This window comes from Phycodurus eques, chromosome 16 (genome assembly GCF_024500275.1).
Source record: "Phycodurus eques isolate BA_2022a chromosome 16, UOR_Pequ_1.1, whole genome shotgun sequence".
NCBI lineage: Eukaryota > Metazoa > Chordata > Actinopteri > Syngnathiformes > Syngnathidae > Phycodurus > Phycodurus eques.
The window spans coordinates 17,140,062-17,161,406 of NC_084540.1; the positions used below are offsets into that span (position 1 = coordinate 17,140,062).

At 43.5% G+C, this 21,345-nt stretch overlaps 1 protein-coding gene across 6 annotated transcripts in view; it reads left to right on the top strand.

Moving 5' to 3' along the window:
• The window catches only part of srcin1a (SRC kinase signaling inhibitor 1a), a 94,955-nt gene that overhangs the window by 61,511 nt on the left and 12,099 nt on the right, over positions 1-21,345 (top strand). For 4 of the 6 annotated variants that reach the window (XM_061701392.1, XM_061701393.1, XM_061701395.1 and 1 more), the window contains 15 exons: positions 3,742-3,937; positions 4,586-4,597; positions 5,771-6,066; positions 7,785-8,605; positions 9,002-9,103; positions 10,190-10,317; positions 12,371-12,391; positions 12,914-13,074; positions 14,494-14,669; positions 16,707-16,837; positions 16,995-17,142; positions 18,804-19,107; positions 19,183-19,450; positions 20,501-20,640; positions 20,738-20,887. In XM_061701392.1, coding sequence (XP_061557376.1) covers positions 3,742-3,937; positions 4,586-4,597; positions 5,771-6,066; positions 7,785-8,605; positions 9,002-9,103; positions 10,190-10,317; positions 12,371-12,391; positions 12,914-13,074; positions 14,494-14,669; positions 16,707-16,837; positions 16,995-17,142; positions 18,804-19,107; positions 19,183-19,450; positions 20,501-20,640; positions 20,738-20,887 — 3,054 coding nt within the window. The remainder of the gene's footprint in view (positions 1-3,741; positions 3,938-4,585; positions 4,598-5,770; positions 6,067-7,784; positions 8,606-9,001; positions 9,104-10,189; positions 10,318-12,370; positions 12,392-12,913; positions 13,075-14,493; positions 14,670-16,706; positions 16,838-16,994; positions 17,143-18,803; positions 19,108-19,182; positions 19,451-20,500; positions 20,641-20,737; positions 20,888-21,345) is intronic. The other 2 variants (XM_061701394.1, XM_061701397.1) reach the window with 1 other exon arrangement.

Genomic DNA, 21,345 nt, shown 5'->3' on the forward strand with positions numbered 1-21,345 from the left:
TCTCTTAAGAATATTAAGTCAGTCATTATTTGAATGACAGGTAAAAGATAATAAAACAACATTTTTGTTAGGCTCACCGTTCTCTTAAGGGCACCATTTTCCTTTGCATGTATATTCCCCGGTAAAGCAATTTGCTCCATGCACTGACGGCTCCTGCTATTAGAAAGCCTCAGTAGTCTTGTCGGGGGAAAGGAAGGGGAGGTCGCTCTGGGGTATTGTGTGTCCCAGCAGAAGATTGGCCCACGAGTAATCACGAAGGTGGGTGAATAGCGAGAGAGGCCCAGTCAGTCAGAGACATCAAATGTTGCAATGAGGTGCAAATGAAGTACAAAGAAGAAGATATTATTATAAACTGTGTAGAAGCAGGAGGGAATAAAATGATCTGAGACTGGGCGGTCAAAGTGTGACGAATTGTGATTGATTTTTTTTTTTTTTTAAGACTTCGCCACCTGCCTCTCGTCTCCCAGTCGAGAGCTGTGTTTGACATTGGCGCCGCTGACAAATATTCGCTCAGTCGGCTCCTGGAGAATGTCACATGACTTAGTAGTGGTCAGTTACATCCTCCATGCAACTCAGAGGCCGCTCACGAGAATCTTTGTAGGATTTCCTGTGGGGAAAAAAAGGCACTGGACAATAGTTGAACACCATCCAAAATAACTGAATCATCCATCCACCCTCACGCATACCCTCATATTCATACCGATGAACAATCTAGAGTCGTCAATGAACCTAACATGCATGTTTTGGGAATGTGGGAAAAACATTTTTACATGGCGTTCGCCGTTCACTTCATGAACTGCGTCATCTTTTCTCACACATACTCTCACACTTTTACCAAACATATACTGTATGTACTCTGTTCAAGTGTGAGGTGCCAAAACCTATTCGACTGCCAACGTGTTGGCATTTCTCTCCCTCATAATCAACTTGACAAGTTGAGATTCACACCCTAATTTTTGTCTTCAGCTCAAAAGCCGTGCTGACCTCAAATCCAAGGAGATGCAACGCCGCCATCTACAGGGATCTGTTAGTCATTACGGTGGTTTACAAAGCTGAATTTCAAAGACAAGCTCGGCATGACCCTCTTCCATGCCTACCCTTTGAAAAAAATACTTGACTGTTATATTCTTTGATGGCAGAAATGGTTGGATTGCGCTTGACAAATATAAATGTCCACGGCAGTGAATGGGTTAACAGCGATACAAATAAAATCACGTTAACCACTTTAATAGTAGAAATTAAAAACAGATACATCTTGCATATTTTATTTTTTTCAAATTTTTTTAAATGTCGCACAATTGTAAAAAAAAAAAAAAAAAAAAGTTCAACATATACACCAGTTAGTTGGGACAAGGACAAATCCATTCATTGTCAGTGCAGTTCCAAATAAATGCGGTGGGGAAAGAGGAATTTATTTTCACATGGTTACGGTTACTGCATGCAGTGGGGCCAAATAGGGAGGCAGTGTCATGACCCACAGATGGTGCTGCAAAAAACAAAATAACAAACAAACAAAAACTTGGCTGAGTGTCTGGGTTGGCAGCCATTATCACCACCTAATTGAAATGAATGAAACTCAAATTGCTTTGAAATCATACTAGCCAAATATAGGGTGTGACATGTTATTGGAGGAAAGTCTAGTTTTGTGCATAATACAATATTTAACTTGGATTTTCCACTAAATTATTCCGTATTTGCAACACCTCAGGTTCGCCTCAGGTTACATAGGATATATATGAAAATATATTGACATATATTTTACGCTAGTACCACTCAAGTGTAATAGAATAGTGTAGATAATGCGCCCATTGCTCTAAAAAACAAAGGAAGAAGGTGGTCAGTGAACGCCACGCAGCACTGCCAGGATGTAACCTCTCATTCATTACTGACGCTGTGAAATGGCTGCAGAGAAAGTTCATGTTTTATTGGCTTCTTGGTATCTTTGCAGCGGTGTTATTTGCTTTTATAAAATGTGTTTTTCAAAAATAGCATGTTGACGTGTATATTTTCTATGTCAATAGAAAAAAAACTGCCTTGTGCTGACTGTCAGACCCAGATAAAGGTGTCCATTACACAAGTGTTCCAAGGACTGTAAACTTTGCTGTTTTCTGCCCTCATTTACATGAAAGCCGTCAGTTTGCAGCTAGAACTCGGCAAGGCATCGGCCAAAGAAGCCTGTGAAGAAAGAAACCACGGCGAGCTTTATAGCGCCGCACACGTATTCTTCGCACGCTTACAAACTGCCTGCTGAACACTATCACACTAACGTGTGTGTGTGTGTGTGTGTGTGTGTGTGTGTGTGCGCGTGTGTGTGTGTGAGACTAAATTATGTATGCACACTGACAAAAGGCCGGCACATGTAATATAGATCGAGGGTAGTATCAAGTCATAAGTCGCTGTAGGGCAGAAATAATGAATTATGTAGCTGACTTGTTGTGATGCTAAACATTGTTGATGGTTCAAAGTGGGCCAATAATGCTCCTTAAAGCTATTTTCACTTAGGTTGAAATAAGTATTAAAAAAATCTTTAAAAGTGTCCCTTGGGGGAAATTCCCACCTTTTTTTCATGCTAAACAGGACGCACACTATAGACTCTGTATATGCACAGATGCAACACAATGCATGTATTTAAAGAAAGTCAGAACTTGGCTCCAATCGACTTTAGTAGTGTTAGCATTTTTAGTGCCAATACCCAATAGGGCGAAATGATTCGTCCTTGCCGCATCATTGGAAACGTTGCAGATAAAAAATGGTGAAAATAAACACACGTGCACTGTTGTCTTAGTTCTGGACATTGGGGTATTATCCTCCCTCAAATTTAACTCATCGCCTTAGGCCAAAAGTGGCCAACAGGAGACCCCTTGCTCTCTTCTTGTTGTCATTCTGATGGATGCGTTCGAGTTGGCGTGGTTTTCCCAGTTTACAACTGCTGAGGCAAAGATGAGCCAATACTATGCACTGGGAAAGGATTGCAACGACAGAACATGACTGTACTACATTGCCTGGGTGTGTATGTGTGTGTGTGCGTGCGTGTGTGTGTGTGTGTCTTTCAGTTTAATTACACTTCAGAAAACAAATTCATTTCTTCACATTCTCTTTTATCGTGTTTTCATATTTATGCATTTTTTTTGCCATTTTTGTGTGTTGTGTATAGAATTTTGAGGGAGGAAATTAATTGAATCCATCGTGGAATAAGGCTGTAACGTGACAATGTGTAGAAAAATGCACTGTAACTTGCTGAAAAATCCAAAAGGGACTGAGAGGATGTGTTACTAGTGCAAGAAGGCGACCCGGACCCGCCTGTTGAGTGTCAAAGAGTACAAAGGTCCTCCCTCCAAAACAAGCAGCAGAGAGCATTGTGGGAGCTCATTACGGCAGCATCTGAGCCAGAGGGTCAGCCAGCCGGTCCGCTGAGCTCGGGCCCAACTGCCCTTGAATCCACAATGTGCCAGCGTCGGATTTGCATGAGCTTCCCAAAGAGTAGTCGTTCTTATAGGCATTTGGTTGCTCGGGAGGCCCAGAGTTTGGATAAGGGCGCCAAGGGAGGTGTGCAAAAGTCAGACAAACATGACACAATTTATGCAAAGCTGAAGCAGATCCTTATACTGCAAAGTTCTCTGTCTGTGAGTGTTCAACCGAAAAAGGCACTCAGCGTTTTTGTTCGTCACTCATGTTCATCTAACTCCATTATCCTCCTCCAGCGTGTGCTCACCACGCTGCCGTGTCATCTCTCCTCTACAGAGCCGCAGCCCTCGCCATTCCCAGTCCACCCAGTCGGGGCTCGCCGACCAGGCCACCAAGCTCTCCTTCGCCTCTGCCGAGTCCCTGGAGACCATGTCCGAAGCCGACGTCCCCGTCGGCTTCAACAGGATGAATCGGTTCCGCCAGAGCCTGCCCCTGTCGCGTTCCGCCAGCCAGAATAAACTGCGGTCTCCAGGTGAGCATGTAGAACACACACACATGCATACACACACACACACACACGAACACAAAACATCTTGTCGTGGTCCATACAGCTCTCCATTGGCATGATGGTGAGGAGTCCATTGCTTAATTTGTACCGCTTGCTCACAGGAGAAAAAACACATGCTTAATATCACTCACTTATTTCTGGTGTAAATTTATGAACCATTTGAATCATTTTTCAAATAGTAATTATTACTATTACTTACTATTACTATTGCTATTTTTTTTTATGTATTTGTTATTAATAATGTTTATACCTGTAGTATTTTGATCTGTTGTTAATCAGGTAACTGAGGTTCCACTGTTTTTTATTTAACTGAGGATTATTACTATTATTACTATACAATGTATATATTTTTATTGTATTTATTTTTGCGCAAAATAACTGTGTTAGCGTCATGTTCGATGTGAAATGATTCTGGGCTGATTAGTGTCTGTATTCATTAACTCTATTGTGCCAATGGAAAGGCCATAAATATATCCCTCCTTGTTACCATTTTCAGTAGGTTTGCATGCGCACATTTTGGGTTCTCTCTCCCCACAACATGTCTGACTTTTAACGACTGGTTCTTTCTTTGCTTTGTGTGTTCTTTGTGTGTTTGGACGGTGCTCTACCAAGATGAATATGCAGGTTAGTCAGGCGTCAAGACACATTTAAGAAATATCCGATTAAATGGAGGTGTTACAGTTTTCCAAGTGTGCACGGTCTCTCTTCAGTATGTTTAGATTTACATCCTGCAGAATTGTCATTGTTAAATTCGGACTGGATTAATCCCGCTGTAAAGATGCAAAAACACATTTTGATTAAAAGAAGTTAAACATTTGAAAGAAGTTAAACATTTTAATAAACATACATCATACATACAACATACATCATTGGCATTGCACGAGGTTGGCCAAGTAAGTTCTTATTCATTTACCATTTTCACTTTTTCATTTATCGTAACTTATCCATCTATCCATTTTTTGAGCCGCTTCTCCTCAATCGGGTCGCGGGCGTGCTGGAGCCTATCCCAGCTGTCATCGGGCAGGAGGCGGGGTACAGCCTGAACTGGTTGCCAGCCAATCGCCGACTGGTTAGAGCGTCAGCCTCACAGTTCTGAGGACCCGGGTTCAATCCTCGGCCCCGCCTGTGTGGATTTTGCATGTTCGCCCGTGCCTCCGTGGGTTTTCTCCGGGCACTCCGGTTTCCTCCCACATCCCAAAAACATGCATTAATTGACAACTCTAAATTGCCCGTAGGTGTGACTGTGAGTGTGAATGGTTGTTTGTTTGTATGTGCCCTGCGATTGGCTGGCAACCAGTTCAGGGTGTACCCCGCCTCCTGCCCGATGACAGCTGGGATAGGCTCCAGCACGCCCGCGACCCTAGTGAGGAGAAGCGGCTCAGAAAATGGATGGATGGATGGATGGTTTAACAGGATCAAATTTGCAGTTCTGGCTGAAAAGTATGTCCTTTCCAACTGAATAATCCAAATTGATTAATGTGTTACAGTATAGCCCCTATTCATTTCATGACAATAGTAAACGAAAAATTAGTACAGCATTCTCAAATAAAAGCTTCCGGACAACAAAAAAGTTCCCCATGTAAAAATGCGGGTACATTGGATATTTTTAATTTAATGATAGTTACAGTAACTGTTCTTGTTATTTGGGTTAAAGATGAGTGCCAAAACACATTGTAAAAAAATAATACCAAAAAATTCTTGGGTGGAGGGCATGTGTATGTGATATAACATAGCATAGGTGATACATTGAATTTTGTGATTCTATATATTTTTCCTATTTTTTTTTTTTTTTCCTAGGCGTGCTCTTCCTGCAGTACGGCGACGAGACGCGGCGCGTGCACATCACCCACGAGCTGAGCAGCCTGGACACGCTGCACGCCCTCATCGTGCACATGTTCCCGCAGAAGCTGACGGCGGGCATGCTCAAGTCGCCTAACACGGCCGTGCTGATCAAGGACGAGGCCCGCAATGTCTTCTACGAGCTGGAGGACGTGCGCGACATCCAGGACCGCAGCGTCATCAAGATCTACCGCAAGGAGCCCGTCTACGCCTCCTACCCGGCCGCCGCCCACCTGGCCAACGGGGACCTGCGGGTGAGCGAGGGCGGGAAGGCTGAAAAAATGAAATGAATGAAAAAAAAATCGGTCACAATCAAGCAGTCCTACTAATGCTGTTGTGTCAAAAAAGAAAATTATCCACCCAATTTTTTATTTCTTCCAGTACAGGAAGTGTAGTTGCTCTTCTGTTCTGTTTTAATCACCCTTAGTAGCCTTAGCAGCCTCATTGCTCAAAACATTATTATATTTTTTTTATTTTAAATGTATACAGTAAATATTGCAAATAACAACTATAGCTAAAAAAAACATGACCAATATCTTGAAATAATTTCTCAGAACAGTGGTTCTGAGACTTTTTATACCAAATACCAACTAAGAAAATACTTAGCCCAATAAGTACCACCATCATTATCAACATTAAAATACAGTAATGTAGTAGGCCTAAGTGATACTTTCACGTACCACTTGTAAATTTAAAAACATTTTCAAAATATATATGATTTTTTTTTTTTTTTAAATAGTCTAAAGTTATTTATTTCTTTTTTTATTTTAATGGATAAACATCCAGTGGGACCCGTGAACATTTCTGGTGTAGGAAAGAAACAAACATAACTGGTCTCAGCCACATTTGAACGGTATGCGGGAATTCCTACCATACATGTGATGATGTAATTTTGTAGTTTTAGTGTAAATATCTGCAGCCTTTAAAGCAGAACTAATGAGCATTTTTAGCGAGTTGTTGTTTTTGCTGTTTCATCGGGTGATTTAAGCAGGTATTCCTCCTGGAAAAGTGTTTCCTGTCTTCAGTAGGCCATCTGTTGACAACAATGTTGCCGTGTTAAAACAAGTGCTTTTTTTTTTTTAACATTTCCACCTCAGTGACAATCAAGAAAGGCCTGAGGGAGACAGATTTTTTGTTTTAATTATTCAACACAAAACCCTGCTTAGCCATTTCTTGCCATTAACAATGCATATGGTAAGTGGAAGGGTGACAATGACAAATACACAGGTCGGCGTGTAGGTGTGCCTGTATTCCCTGCAAATAGCAAAAATAGGCGGATAATTGACTTGAATTGTATTGTACTGAAAAAAAAACAACCCAAAAATGTCTTGAATAAGCGGGGATAAACCGCCAATAGGCGTTTTCGGGATTGGTTCACTCCCCAAAAAAGAAAAAAAAGGGGGGGCGGGGGATAAACAATTCTACGAATGAATGAATCTGCAGTTGCCAAATTGCAAGTATGTGGGGGTATTACCGGTCTACTTTTATACAATGTGAAAAACAATTTTACTTTTCCTTATACTTGTGTATAATACACTCTATCAACTTTTGATGAATCTTTTGGAAAGGAAAGAATGCAGATTATACATGAGAAGTTACATTGTTTTTTTGTTTTGAATTCAATTGAAAGCGTGCACATTAAAGCAAATACTGCTGGATGGTCTTTGAGACAAACAGGTGGTGGCGCTCTAATAAATGTGTTACGTACAGACGTATTTATTTCACATTGTTTGGTGCCGGAGCAAAGCTGTGCTCCTGTATTTGTTGATAACAAGGTAACTGATGCTGCAAAGGCGGAATGAGTTAAGCATTTAATGCAATAAGAAGTGATTGTCTTTTGAGGGTCATAAAGGGAGTTCAGCGCAACTTTATGACACTCCACAAAAAGCAGGCTAAAATGGATAGAAAGAGTCGTTTACTGCTGTCAGTCATTTGCGTCTCCGTGGCAACATGGGCTGCTTCCTGATTTCAGAGGGAGCTGGTCTACTCGTCCCGTGACTCTTCCCCGACGCGCCGCCTCAACACGCTCCCCTCGTCGTCGGGCTCTTCTGGCTCGCCGTCCCGCTCGCGCCTCTCCTACAGTAGTGGTCGCCCACCCTCCTTCGCCGGGTCGCACGCGCCCCACGAGCAGGCCCGGCACCCTCATCACCTTGCCGCAGCCGCCGCCCACGTGGCCAACGCGGGACTCTCGCCCTCACCCAGTGCCATCCTGGAGCGGCGAGACGTCAAGCCGGACGAGGAGGTCTCGGCGAAGAACTTGGCGCTGATGAAGAACGAGTCTCTCTACGCGGACCCCTACAGCCTGATGCACGAGGGCCGCCTCAGCATCGCCTCCACACAGTCACTGGCTGCCATCGGCGACCCTTTCAGTTTCCCCGTGTCCTCTGGATTGTACCGCCGCGGCTCCGTGCGCTCCCTCAGCACATACTCCGCTGCCGCCTTGCAGGGGGAGCTGGACGATTCGCTCTACAAGCCCGGGGGGTCCCTATACTCTGACACGTACTCGGCCACTCTGGGCATGGGCTTCCGCATGCCGCCGTCGTCCCCGCAGAAGATCCCCGACATGCACTTGCGCGACAGAGACTCGTACTCCGGCTCGCCCAACAGGGCTTCGCCCGTCAGGCAGAACTTTCGCAAAGACTCAGCGTCCTCCTCGGTGTTCATGGACGGTCCCAAGTCCAGACCAAGTTCTGGCTCTGAGCCTCTCTGCCTCACAGCCGGATCCGGGGACGGGGGCAGGGCCACGCCCGGTTTTGGGCCATCCATGTCTGGAACTGACGCTGACGCTAGCAGGTCAGTTGGAGCGTATGAGGTATGAAGATGAATTGTACATGACAAGTTTTTAAGGGGTACAAAGTTGAATGAAAATGTGTCACATGACTTTAAATTGTAAATAAATGAATATTATATAACACATTTTTTTATATGAAAAACATTTTTCGTTGAATAATGTAAGTAATCCACAAAGGTTTTATCTAGGCAACTAGACTCTTCTTGAATTTGCTTTGTTTTTTCCTTGTTTTCCAAGATAAATGACTTAGGCAATTATGCTATTAGGCTAGCGGATATATTGATCAACCGTATATTAAATTGGTTTTAACAAGTTTCATATATATATGTTTTTGAATGTTTTGTTTTATAAGTTGACCCGAGATTGGACGCTGCGGTTCTTCTTGCATTTTCTGACAGGGATCATCGTCTCGAGCGCATGGAGGCCATGGAGAAGCAGATCGCCAGTCTGACTGGCTTGGTCCAGAGCGTCCTGACCAGAGCGCCCGACAGTGACAGCACGTAAGACATCCGAACCCCTTTAAGTTTACAGCCAGACCACCACCTTGACAGGTGCATCAGCACACATTAGGCACGTATAAGGTACGTGAGAGTGATACTTCAAGGTTCTTACAGTAGTTCTCAATTGCTAAAACTCATTGATTGAAACATCCACCCTCTTTCTCAGTACCTTAAATACAAATCCAAAAATTCAAGCTACATTCCCAAAACTCTTGACTCTTCCTGCAAAACCAAACCATGGCCTCAAAAGAGACCTCGAGTCGATCAAATGAGAGAACGCACTGGACAGTATCCGTTTTAGTGCTTATAGTAAAAACATATATATATTTTTTGTGTACAGCTCTGTATAGAGTCATACTGCAAACATGTATGTAAGGACAAAAGCAATTAGGCCGACATGCTCCCGTCTCTGAATCTTAGGTTGTTGAGACACCTGTGCTTTAATTGAGTTTCACGTTTGCTACCTGTGCTTATCATTAGGGAACACTAGTGCATCAGAGTGCAAAATGTGTTTTTGTGGGTGAAAATATGTTTGCAGTTTCTGTCTAACTAGGTAAAAAGTGCTTAAGGTCTCCCAAAAGTGTGACCAATTCAATAAGTGGGTTCAGGACACTGAGCATTTGGTTTAGACAATCCGGTTTTGTGTTTGAGAAATTGAGAAATACTGAAATAGAGAAGAATTCTGCAAAAGTCATTGTGTTGAATATTACTTAAAGACATGGTTGGTCCTGATTACCTGCGTCTCATTTTCATGAAATCCCTCTACATCATTACATTCTTCGGATTTTATTTTGCAGTAACGAATAACAAAGATGGTGAGGGGAAATTTATCGGAGTACGTGGAGTAAAAGTAAAATAAAGAAAATATAAATAATGAAGTATCGGAACATTCTACTCGAGTATAGTAATGTAGTATTTCTACTCCGTTACATTACAACACTACATCAGGAAAATACTTTGGTAGTTCTGAGCAACATTAGCTTTACGGACACAATGCGGGCGACGCAACGCCTCGTTGTTACTGTCCAGTGTTGCTGTTAGAGTTAGCACTGTAATGTGCTTGCCCTGTGGCCGTTGATCCCTCAGATGCGGCTTGCTGCGTCTCTGCATGATGGCGGGCTGCCCCCCGGACCAGGGAGCCGACTTCTCACGGACATTACCTTTCTCTTCCAGTGACAAGACCGACACCAACAGCGATGGCTCCACCACCGGAAGTGAGTACTGGACGGTCGGGGCGGGAACTCATCTTACAGCTTCTTGTTAGTTGGTAGTGGACTCAAGCTACGACTAAAAATTTAAAACACCAGCCATAATGAAAACAAAATGTTATCAAGTTTGGCATCAGACCATCATGTCATCAACCCGTTGTTGTGCTTGTTGTTGGGGCATACGCAGGAAGTCAGCTAACCTGTTTTCCGGTTATGGTCACATGACGTTACGCGTATAGCGGATTAGTTTGAAAGGAGAAGGCAGGTCTATTGATTCAAAAAGAAAAGTGTTGGAAATTTAGACATAATCAGCATGATCACTGCGGGACTGGTGAATTAATTGGCTTTTCTGTTCCTCTGAGTAATGGTAGACACTGTCTCTTTTGATGATGACGAGGATAGCATGCTGTACAGCTGACTTTAGCTAGCAGGCTAACCGTTATGGTTTGCTACATTACTCAAAAACAACCTAACTATTCTGGTTCCGCTGGATTAATTTAGATTTTTAATGAGTTTTTTTAGAATTAGGAAAAAAAATATTTTTGCGGTATATCTGCCAAGTTTTTTTCATAGTTTCAATTCAGGTTAACGGTAGTCAATCTCTTTTCTGCCACCCGTAAGAATCCTTGCACGTTTTGTTTACAAACGTGTTTATGAAATGGTCTATACCAAATGGCCATTTCACAAATGACAAATCACAAATGACAAGCATAGCCAGTCGGCGGATGGGTAGCTTTCAGCTAGTGCAAGAAGCTAACGTAACAGCTTACATCTTTACTCCGTGCTCCTTGTTCAGAGGGACTGACATGTACAGCAGAAGGTCAAAGTCCTTTGTTAACCAAAAGTTGCTTGATATTCAAACTGGTCGTTTCCTGAATCCTTCAGTTTGCTGATTTGAATCCAAGGTATCCATTAACCCGGATCCTAGGAGTCTTCTGACTGGCTGCTGCCGTTAAGTATTTCGAAAGACACCTGACTCAAAGGAAACACCTCAAACTCAGATGATTTAGTTCAATTGTATCCCCAACTCGAAAGAGCAAACTCATCAGAAACACTACAGATTCAGACTGAGATGATTCAGTTGAACCGGTTCACTGACTTGAATTACAGAGTTAGAAACACTGCAGACTCAGAAAATTCGAGGGAATCTGTTCACTAGCTTGTCTCAGCGGACTTACCGGAATTACCTCACACTCAAATGATTCGGGTCCCGAACTCAACTAAACTCAACTCAAGCTAGGGACTCACCGGAAACACCTCAGACTCAGATGATTCTGTTAAATCAGTCCACTGACTCCAGTTAGCGGGCTCCCCTGAAACAGTGTGGCCTCAGATGGTTTGGTCCAATGACCAATTGAACTGTCTCGACTAAGCCGACTCCCAGGAAAGACTATAGACTCACAGTCAGATGATTGGGTCGGATCAGTTCTCTGACTCGAGTCAGTGACTGCTGACTCAGACGCAGATGACTCTGTTAAATCGGTCTCCTGATTTGAGTTAGTCGACTCACCTAAAACACCGCGGACTCCCACTCAGTTCAATCGGTTGACTGGCTTGAGTCAACGGACTCGCTTTACCTGCTCAAGTTATGTACTCTACTGAAAACGCTGCGGATTCAGACTAAAATTATTCGGTTAAATCGGCTCACTGACGCAAGTTAGCGCACTTAACGGAGGCACCGCTGAATCAGACTCAGAAAATTCAATAGAATTGGTCATTGTTTTTAATTAGCAGACGCTGCAAACTTAGACGGTTCGTTTTATACCATTTACTGACTCACTGGAAACACTGCGGACATGGAGGCAACAATGCTGACTCACGTGTCACAATGGACTCAAGTGAACCGGCTCACTTTAGTGAGTGACTTTGACTAACCTGGGTTCATAAAATGAGTTTACTAACACTACTTGATATATCAGCTGAGAGTCCTGTCAAGCCAATCTGCTCACAACTGTAAGAATACCCGACATGTGCAGTACTACTATAGAATACAGTACCATTGTATTTGAACAACACCCTCTTAGTATGATCTGAGTAACTGGCTCTTTCTATATTCCAGCAGGACGGCTAAAGAAGAAAGGTAGTTGCCATTTCATTTCTCCTTTGCCCTCTCACCTCCTGTCTGGGTGTCTTCCTCCCTGGAGTAGTGCCCCCCTTTCTCTCTGTCTCTAAATATCTACGTGGTCTTTCGGGGTCTTTCACAGTGTTGTTTGGTCATAGAAGGGACACTGTCAGGAAGTTTCTATGTGTGTGTGTGTGTGTTTTGGGACCTAGCCTTACTCCCACAGCGGTTTGTTTAAGATAAGAGCATGGTTATCCCCCTGTGTGTCACTACCGGGCCAACTAATTGCACCTCCGAAATGGTTTACTAATAGCATGAGCTCACATATCTCCAGTGGGCCATTAGGGGTTTGAGAATACGCTCATTCACACGCTGTGCACACTATGTACACGTGTATTTGTGTTTATTTGTTTCGTGTGGATATACTATAGTGTGTCCCGCGGGCCGACTGGTGCCCATTGAATTAATCATCTTGCATCCTCCCCGACCTCACCGTGAACCCTCCTTCCCCTCCCTCCCGTGTCCCGCTCTGATTTGCAGCTCACACGCCGTCGGCCCCACTGGCGCTGATGCCGCCGCCGCCGTCCAACTCGACGCCGTTGAACAACGTCAGCCGCCTGCAGATGCAGCTGCACCTGCACGGGCTGCAGCAGAACGCCAACGACCTGCGCAAGCAGCTCGGACAGCTGCGCAAGACGCAGGTACATGCGATTATTAAAAACGGCTCTCAGTATGGTGCGGTCCACTTATACACCGTCGTACCCGGTGTACTGTATAGCAGTGATGCGCAACTTTTGTTTATAAGGGATTATTGATTTATTATTTATTTATTGCATTATAATTATAGATGCCATTTTATTTAATAACAATAAATATAATAAATAGAGCTGGGCATTGGCATCAGTGTGTTCGAACATCGCATTTTGACGGTGGACAATTTAAATTTTTCAAATTAAAATGTATTAAATGAATGATAAATCTATTATTATCTATAATTCAATTTAAAATTATATATTTTTACTTGTCACTTACTTGTCACCCACACTGAAGGCCCGCAGCTTGCATTTGACATGCTGTTCGTGAATTATTCAAAAGAGGCGGGATACAAGATGGGGATTCTTCTCCAGCATGCACATATGCAAATAATATAAATGTAAATATTATTGAATATTTTATCAAATATGTTAATGTCATCTTCTGCTTCTGCACATCCCCATGGTGACTTTGTAGCAGCGACCACATGGGGTCACCCACAATGCGAGCAGTGTTGTTTTACTTCCAGGAACATGAGGCTCATCCATAATGCATCCTCCTTCCTTACCAGGTGCTTTCATCTCAGAGTTGTATTACACGCACTGGGTCAGTACAATTTTCAATTCATACGCCGAAGAGGAGTTTCACGCTCTGTGAATCTGCCATGCTCACCCTGTGCTTTTTTTCCTCGAGGCGTCCTTGGTGTCGGCGCATGCAAATAAGTGCTTGCACGGGCATTGTGAAAACAAGTTGTGAGCTTTGCAGTGTGTACGAGGGCTAAAAAGAAACTCTGCAGCATCTAAAATTTGCCATCATGATAAATAATTATCTAACTTATGCTAACTTCCTTAGCGTTAGCTTCTCTCAATATTCCGGCAAATAAATCATCAAATTTTGTGTGTTTTTGTACTGTTTAATCAAACCACATCAATCACTAAGTTTGCGATGGGTGCTTTTTTTTTTTTTCTACTTTTTTTTTTTTTTTAATTTCATATTCTTAATTGAAAAGATGTATTTTCCTTCATATATATATCACTGAAAATTGAAGATCCTGGTGGATTTATTTGAAGGCTCAAAGGCAAATTTGACTGTGAACTGTAAACATTTTCCTGTAGGCAGAACAAATAAGATTTATTCTCTGCTCCTTTTCATTCAAATTTTCTTCTTTTTTTCCCCCCTTTTACTGTATGTAAAAAGAAATCAAATAAAATATATAAACAATAAAAACACACTTTGCTGCGTGTACGAGGGCTAAAAGAATTGAATTATATTCACTGCTATATATTAGCAGTGAATTATAAGGCCAAAATACATCATTATGATACATAATTCTCAACCTTAGCCTACCCATGTGTGTTCTCCGGCAGCTGGAGAACCAGGACTCCATGTCCACGCTGCTGAAGCGCACCGAGGCCGAGCTGAACGTGCGCGTGGCAGACGCCCTCCGCAAGCAGGAGGACCCCTTGCAGAGGCAGCGCCTTTTGGTGGAGGAGGAGAGGCTCAAGTACCTGAACGAGGAGGAGCTCATCATCCAGCAGCTTCAGTCAGTACCAACACACACACACACACACACACACACACACGGATAATCATATAAATGAGAAGAAAAGGCTCCTTTTTAGGTTTACGACAAAGCGAAATTGAAGTGAGCGAGTCAGGCGGTGGCGACACCGCGCTCGGATTAAGCCGGAAGCGTAATTAAACCCGGCTTAGGGCTCTCAGATTCTTATTAAGATGTGAGGTGTTAGCGACTAATTGAAGCGCCTTCACAAGCAGCACATAGAGCCACCTTGAGATCTCCACATCAGATAAGCGTCGCAGTGTTCTAAGAGTTAACCGTATCCAAATTTAGCCCAAGCCCAGCCAAGGCAAAGAGGATGATAACATGCAGGGGCGGAGCCAGGTGGTGGCCAGAGGTCGCCGCTCATGTGTCGCAAGTTGTCGTTTAGTTTTTTAAAGAGCCCCAAGACACGAAGGAAGAACGGGACAAATTTCCATTCACCACCCATTGACAATTGGTTCTCAAGGCGGACAAAGATTTGACCAGCACCCAATGGGGCGGGGTTAACAGTTGCTCACTTGCATGTTACAGGGTCATCCCCTCAAAACAGGCGAATTTCAGCAAGACAGGAAATAGGGTGTGCATAGTGTAATTTTTATTGTATTAAAAAATTATATTGGAGTATTTTGAGGAAAGTACGTCACAGACAGCCGGCACAGTGGACGACTGGTTAGCACATCTGCCTCACAGTTCTGGGGACCAGGGTTCAAATCCCGGCACCGCCTGTGTGGAGTTTGCATGTTCTCCCCGTGCCTGAGTGGGTTTTCTCCAGGCACTCCGGTTTCCTCCCACATCCCAAAAACATGCATTCATTGAAGACTCTAAATTGCCCGTAGGTGTGAATGTGAGTCTGAATGGTTGTTTGTTTCTATGTGCCCTGCGATTGGCTGGCAACCGGTTCAGGGTGTACCCTGCCTCCCGCCCGAAGATTGCTGGGATAGGCTCCAGCAGCCCGCGACCCTAGTGAGGAGAAGCGGTAAAGAAAATGGATGGATGGATGGATGTCACAGACATGTTATTAATACACCTGGGAATGGTTTAAAGGTTGATGTATCTCCTTTAACAAAGTGTACATATTACTAAACTAATTACTAAACAGTAAGGTTCTCTATAATATTCCAGCCAATCATTGCCACAAATGATGTCTCATTTCTTCCTATTGATTCCATTCACATCAGATTTTTTTACTTGATTTTTTACATGTTAAATTAAAGGGAGACTGGCCAATTGGGATAAATGCCTAAAAGGTGAAAAACACACCTTTAATGATTTATAGCAGTTCTACGGCAAAATGTTTGATTGAATGGGGGCGTCCATATTGGCCGCTAATCACAGAAGTGTGTCAATTTGCCAATTTATTATTCATCTTTTAGGTGCTTTAGCCTGCTAAATGAATCCATTAATACCAATAAAGCCATACATGTTAATGTTACCAGTGTCCCTTTAAAAAAAAAAGTACTTTATTTATTTGTGAATAAGATTTAAGTATTGTATTTACTTTTCAGTGTGTAGGGGTGCTAAAGAAAAACACTGTAGCAGTGAATTAGGATGCCAAAATTATGATGAATAATTATCCCTACCCAAGACGGCACCACTCCCTCATAAAAGGCTAATTTCAGCAAGACAAGAAATAGGGTGTGTACTCTAATTTTTGATCATTGGGTTATTTTGTGACAGAGATATTATTAAGACACCTGTTTTAAATTGTGGAAAAAATGCATAATGTGTCTCCTTAAACTAAGTATTCATAAACAATGTATAATCCATTTATAAAGCCTTAAGTCAACCTAAGTCCAAGCAGTTCTGAAGTATAAACATAAGTTCGGATTTGCATTTGCCCCCATGTTCCCTGCAAGACACCAAAGTACTTTTCCAAACTTATTAATTCCTGCCCACGCCGCACCGGTTCAGCTGGCGGCAAAACCTCTGCAGAAACTGCCAGCTGATGGAGCGAGTTAATTGAAAAGAGCGTCGGGAGGCGGCCGGCGTTCATCCTTCTGCTCGTTTCCTCCCCCTCAGTGACCTGGAGAAGTCAGTGGAGGACATCCAGAAGGAGTCGTCCGTCAACCACAAGCTGGTGAACGTGCAGGAGCTGGAGGAGAAGACGGCCGTCCTCCGAAAGTTGGGCGAGACGCTCACCGAGCTCAAGAGTGAGTCAGACGCTTTTGGCGTGACTAATTAAGCGCAGAAGCGCCCGATCGCATTTTAAGTCTCCCACCCGCCGTCTGTCAAACGTTGACTCACTCTCATCGACGTCTCCGGGAAACACTCTGCTGAAGTTAACTGAAGTTTCTCCCTGCATTGCAGATCAGTTCCCCAGCCTTCAGAGCAAGATGCGAGTGGTGCTCAGAGTGGAAGTGGAGGCCGTTAAGTTCCTGAAGGAGGAGCCGCACAGGCTGGATGCTCTGCTGAAACGCTGCAAGACCATCACGGACACCCTCAACACCATGCGCAAGTATGCAACTGCACTGCAATTGCAGGAGGCGAGATAAAACTACTCGTGTTCACTGGAACATTCGAAATCCTCAAGAAAAAGGCTGCACAGTTGACAATAATGCTAGCTGATACGCCCATGTGTCACGATAGACATCTTTATCACAATGCAGTAGCCATGCCATCTGGAAAGCTGAGCAAAATCTCCGAAACAATTACAAAAAGCGACATGAATATATATCATGAGTAATTAAATGAATATATATCGTTATATATATAGTATTTCATTGTAGATATAACTGCCTCCTCTAATACATGACTTTTCACTGATAAATATTAAACAATACAGTACTATTAAAGCAAAGCAAATTTATTTATATAGCGCATTTCATACACAATGTGCTTTACATGATTAAAAGCATTTAAAAACAAAGGGAAAAACTGAATATAAACATTTAAAACAAAGAGAAAATAAAAATACAATTAAAACAGCATACAGTGCAAGAAATATCCAAAAAGTGGAAATGCTCTAAAAAGCATGGGGGGGGGAAAAGAAGAGTTTTTAACCTGGACTTAAAAACATGCACACTTGGGACTGACGTCACTTCTGTTGGCAACTTATTCCATTTGTGTGGAGCATATCATTTCATTCAATTATTCAGGACCTAAACCGTTTAGTGAGTTATAGACCAGTAGCAGAACTTTAAAATCTATTCCAAAGGTGACTGGAAGCCAGTGTAAAGACTTTAGAATTGGAGTAATATGCTCTGACCTCTTTGTTCTGGTCAGAATCCGAGCTGCAGCATTCTGAATGAGCTGCAGCTGTTTAATGCTCTTTTTGGGGAGTCCAGTCAGAAGACCATTACAATAGTCAAGTCTACTTGAGATAAAAGCATGGATGAGCTTCTTCTGGTCTCCTTGACACATGTAAGCTTTCACTCTGGATATGTTCTTCAGCTGGTAGAAGGCAGTTTTAGTAACTGATTTGATATGACTGTTGAAAGTCAGGTCGGAATCTATCAGAATACCAAATTCGGTTCACCAGCCTTCAGGGCAAGGTGCAAGTGGCGCTCAGAGTGCAAGTGGGGGCCGTTAAAATATACATATACAGTGGAACCTTGATTTAATGGCCTTTTTTCATAGCCTAAAAACACCAGTATAGTGCAAAATTGTTTTGTACTTTTTTTGTGGCTTAAAAACACTCATTACAGTAGAAAATTGTAGTTAATAGATATAAAAAAGCTTTAAAATGTTTAGAAAGTTTTAAAGTTTATCCAAACTTACCTCGCTGGTGCATGGGAGGGGTAATTTTGATTTCCAACTGGACACTATTTTCTGTAAGTTAAATCTGAAGTCCATTAAATCGAGGTTCCACTGTAGTATAACGCCACATAAAAACGTTTGCTCATAGTCAAGAGGTAAGTGCTTCAGACGACATGTTCTTACCTACACCAAGCGCTGCCTTGGTTTATTAATTACTGGCAGCACAAGAAGAAATTTTGCACATGGGTATGGTGTTAAATTTTAATATGGATGTGGAAATAAAGTCTGTAATTGAGGTAACAATCCACATTAATTGACCTCCACTAATGGTACTAAGGTTTGAGAGCTTGTTGGAGTTCTAATGAGCCTTTATGCGTCTCACGTTCTGATGATTCTGATGTCGATGACTCACCCCGCAAGGCAAGCCAACGAGGGCGTGTGGAAGAAGCACGAGGACTTCATGTCGTCCAAGCACAACGAGGACCTGAGAAAGTTCTCGAACTTCGACATCCCCATTAGCCCACCGCTCGCGCTCAATGACCTCGGGGGAGGAAACAGCCTGTCCAATTGGAGTCCGCACACCAGCCTCACCCGCCGTCACCACGGGAACCCAGCCGGACCGCACAAGGACAATCACCCGCCTGTCCCACACAAGGGCAAAGCCCTGGAGGAGCTGGAACGCCGTAGCGCTGCTGATAAGGCATTGTCCGTAGAGGTTCGCCTGGTAGGAATCATTTTGATTCTTCTCCCTGTTATCGTTGAGCTGAGGTTTGATCAGAATCATCTGTCATCTTCGCAGGCGGCCGAGCGGGACTGGGAGGAGAAGCGGGCCAGCCTGACCCAGTACAGCGCTCAGGACATCAACCGGCTGCTGGAGGAGACCCAGGCCGAGCTCATGAAGGCCATACCCGACCTGGACTTTGCCGCCAAGCAGATCAAGCCCTCTTCCCCCGCAACATCCTCGCAGTTGCCACAGACCCCTCAGAGCGGGATGGCCCCCCCCGAGCCCCGCACCGTCAACAACAAGCCACTGCAGAAGAAAGAAGGAGGGTCCAGGCTGGGATCTGGTAAGAAACGGAGCAAAAAAACTGTCAGCTTCTTAAGATCAAAGAAACAAATATTTCATTGGGAATGAAGCCACGTGTCAACCAATTTTTTGTTGAATAATTTATTAATGTTAAATGCCGGCTTTGAAGTTCTAGGTAGACGACCGAAGCCGCCAGTTAGATAAGCGGGATGCACGCAAGCTGATTTTTCACATCTTAACCTATTTTTAAAATGTGATGCTTCCCTCACACATTATGAGGGGGGGGGGGGGGGAAATCCACTTTCTTATACTCTTATAGTCGGTGTCCTCCACATGAGCAAAGCAGCACACCGCAATCTCGACACAGACACATCAGACAATTTGCTGATTTTGGTTGGATAGTTGGGGGGATGCTGAAACTATTATTGGTTTCTGTTCCATCTTTAGGTAAAACAGCAAAGAACTAATTTAATTTTGGTGCATATCCAGATAACCCAACTGGAATGGACCATCACAAAAAAATGAAATAAAAATGACAGTTGGCGACTGAGCAATCGAGCTATGCACATCAACCGACACTCTGTCACAAAAAACTCCAAGCCTGTATCGGGTTTTCAGGCTCCACATACATGTGCAGTACGTATATTATACTGTCTCACTTTTTTTAAACCTTTAAAACATAGTGTGATTGTCAAGGAAGAAGCGGGTTGCCAAAAAGATAGGAAGTGAGCCGGAATAAAGGAAAGCGGGTGATTATTTTGAAAGGCTGCCTCGCCCCCATTCATGGACTGCACCTAGCACTACGTACATCGCTAGCGTGCATTTTGGTGATCGCTCTGTGTGCGGCGGGATTAAAAGTGTAAAGCGAGAAATTTATGTTCATTTCGTCTGCTTGCATTGGGGCCAAAAGGGGCAGCGACCAACCAGATCCAGCACATGGTATGTGACAGGTGGCACCCGCTTTTGACGTACAATAGTGCTACCTACAGGAGTAAAATGAAACAGAATCAGGTTTTCGAGTCGGACGGACATGTTCAGAGTTGTTTGGCCTTGGCGCAGTTATTTGGTTGTTTTTTTTCCACCCTCACAGATGAGCTGACGGTGCCTCGCTACCGCACAGAAAAACCCTCCAAGTCCCCACCTCCGCCGCCACCCAGACGCAGCTTCCCGTCTTCTCCGGGCTTGATCACACGCAGCGGAGAGCAACTCGTTCCCGGGAAGAGCGTCAAGGTAACCGACGTCTGGTCGAAACTCCCTTGAAATCTCAATTGCTCGGTCAACATATGTGGCTAAAATGCTTGACAATTCCTTGCCATTTGGCTTCCAGAAGTCCGACTCTGAGGAGGGAGGGAGCCAGAAGCCTCACGTAAAACTGAGGAGGACAATGTCGGAAAACCCTCGTCCCGCATCCACGCCTCCCACGCTGTCCGGAGACAAGGCAGACGCAGAGCAGGAGAAAAGTTCTGCACAGTTAGAGGTAAGCTGTTCCATTATGTCCTGATAGTAGACTTCACCCTCACAAGCCTCGCATGTTCTTGGACAGATGTGCTCGCCGTGGTGAGCACATGTTCAAGCAGCGGCGTCCATATGTGCCTGTACTCCTGGCAGCGGGTGAAACCAGAGATGACGGTGCTCAATCACGTCATCGTGGTCCACACAGATGGAACTCATGCCCGTATTTTTAAACGACCTGCATGAGGTCAAATAAAGTAAAAAAAAAAACCATGTTGAATATTCCTTCATCATTCCTTCCGTCCTCAGGCCTTAAAAAAATGAATTGCCGACACGGAATATGCAGTCTTGTCCTCCAATGACATTCTTTGTTCTTGGGAGAATTTTGTCCCATGTATTGCATTAAGTAATGAATGCCCTGTAATAAGTAGAACATTTATTATTTTTGGGGTGTTGTTTTTCATCTACATTTTCATATTTTTG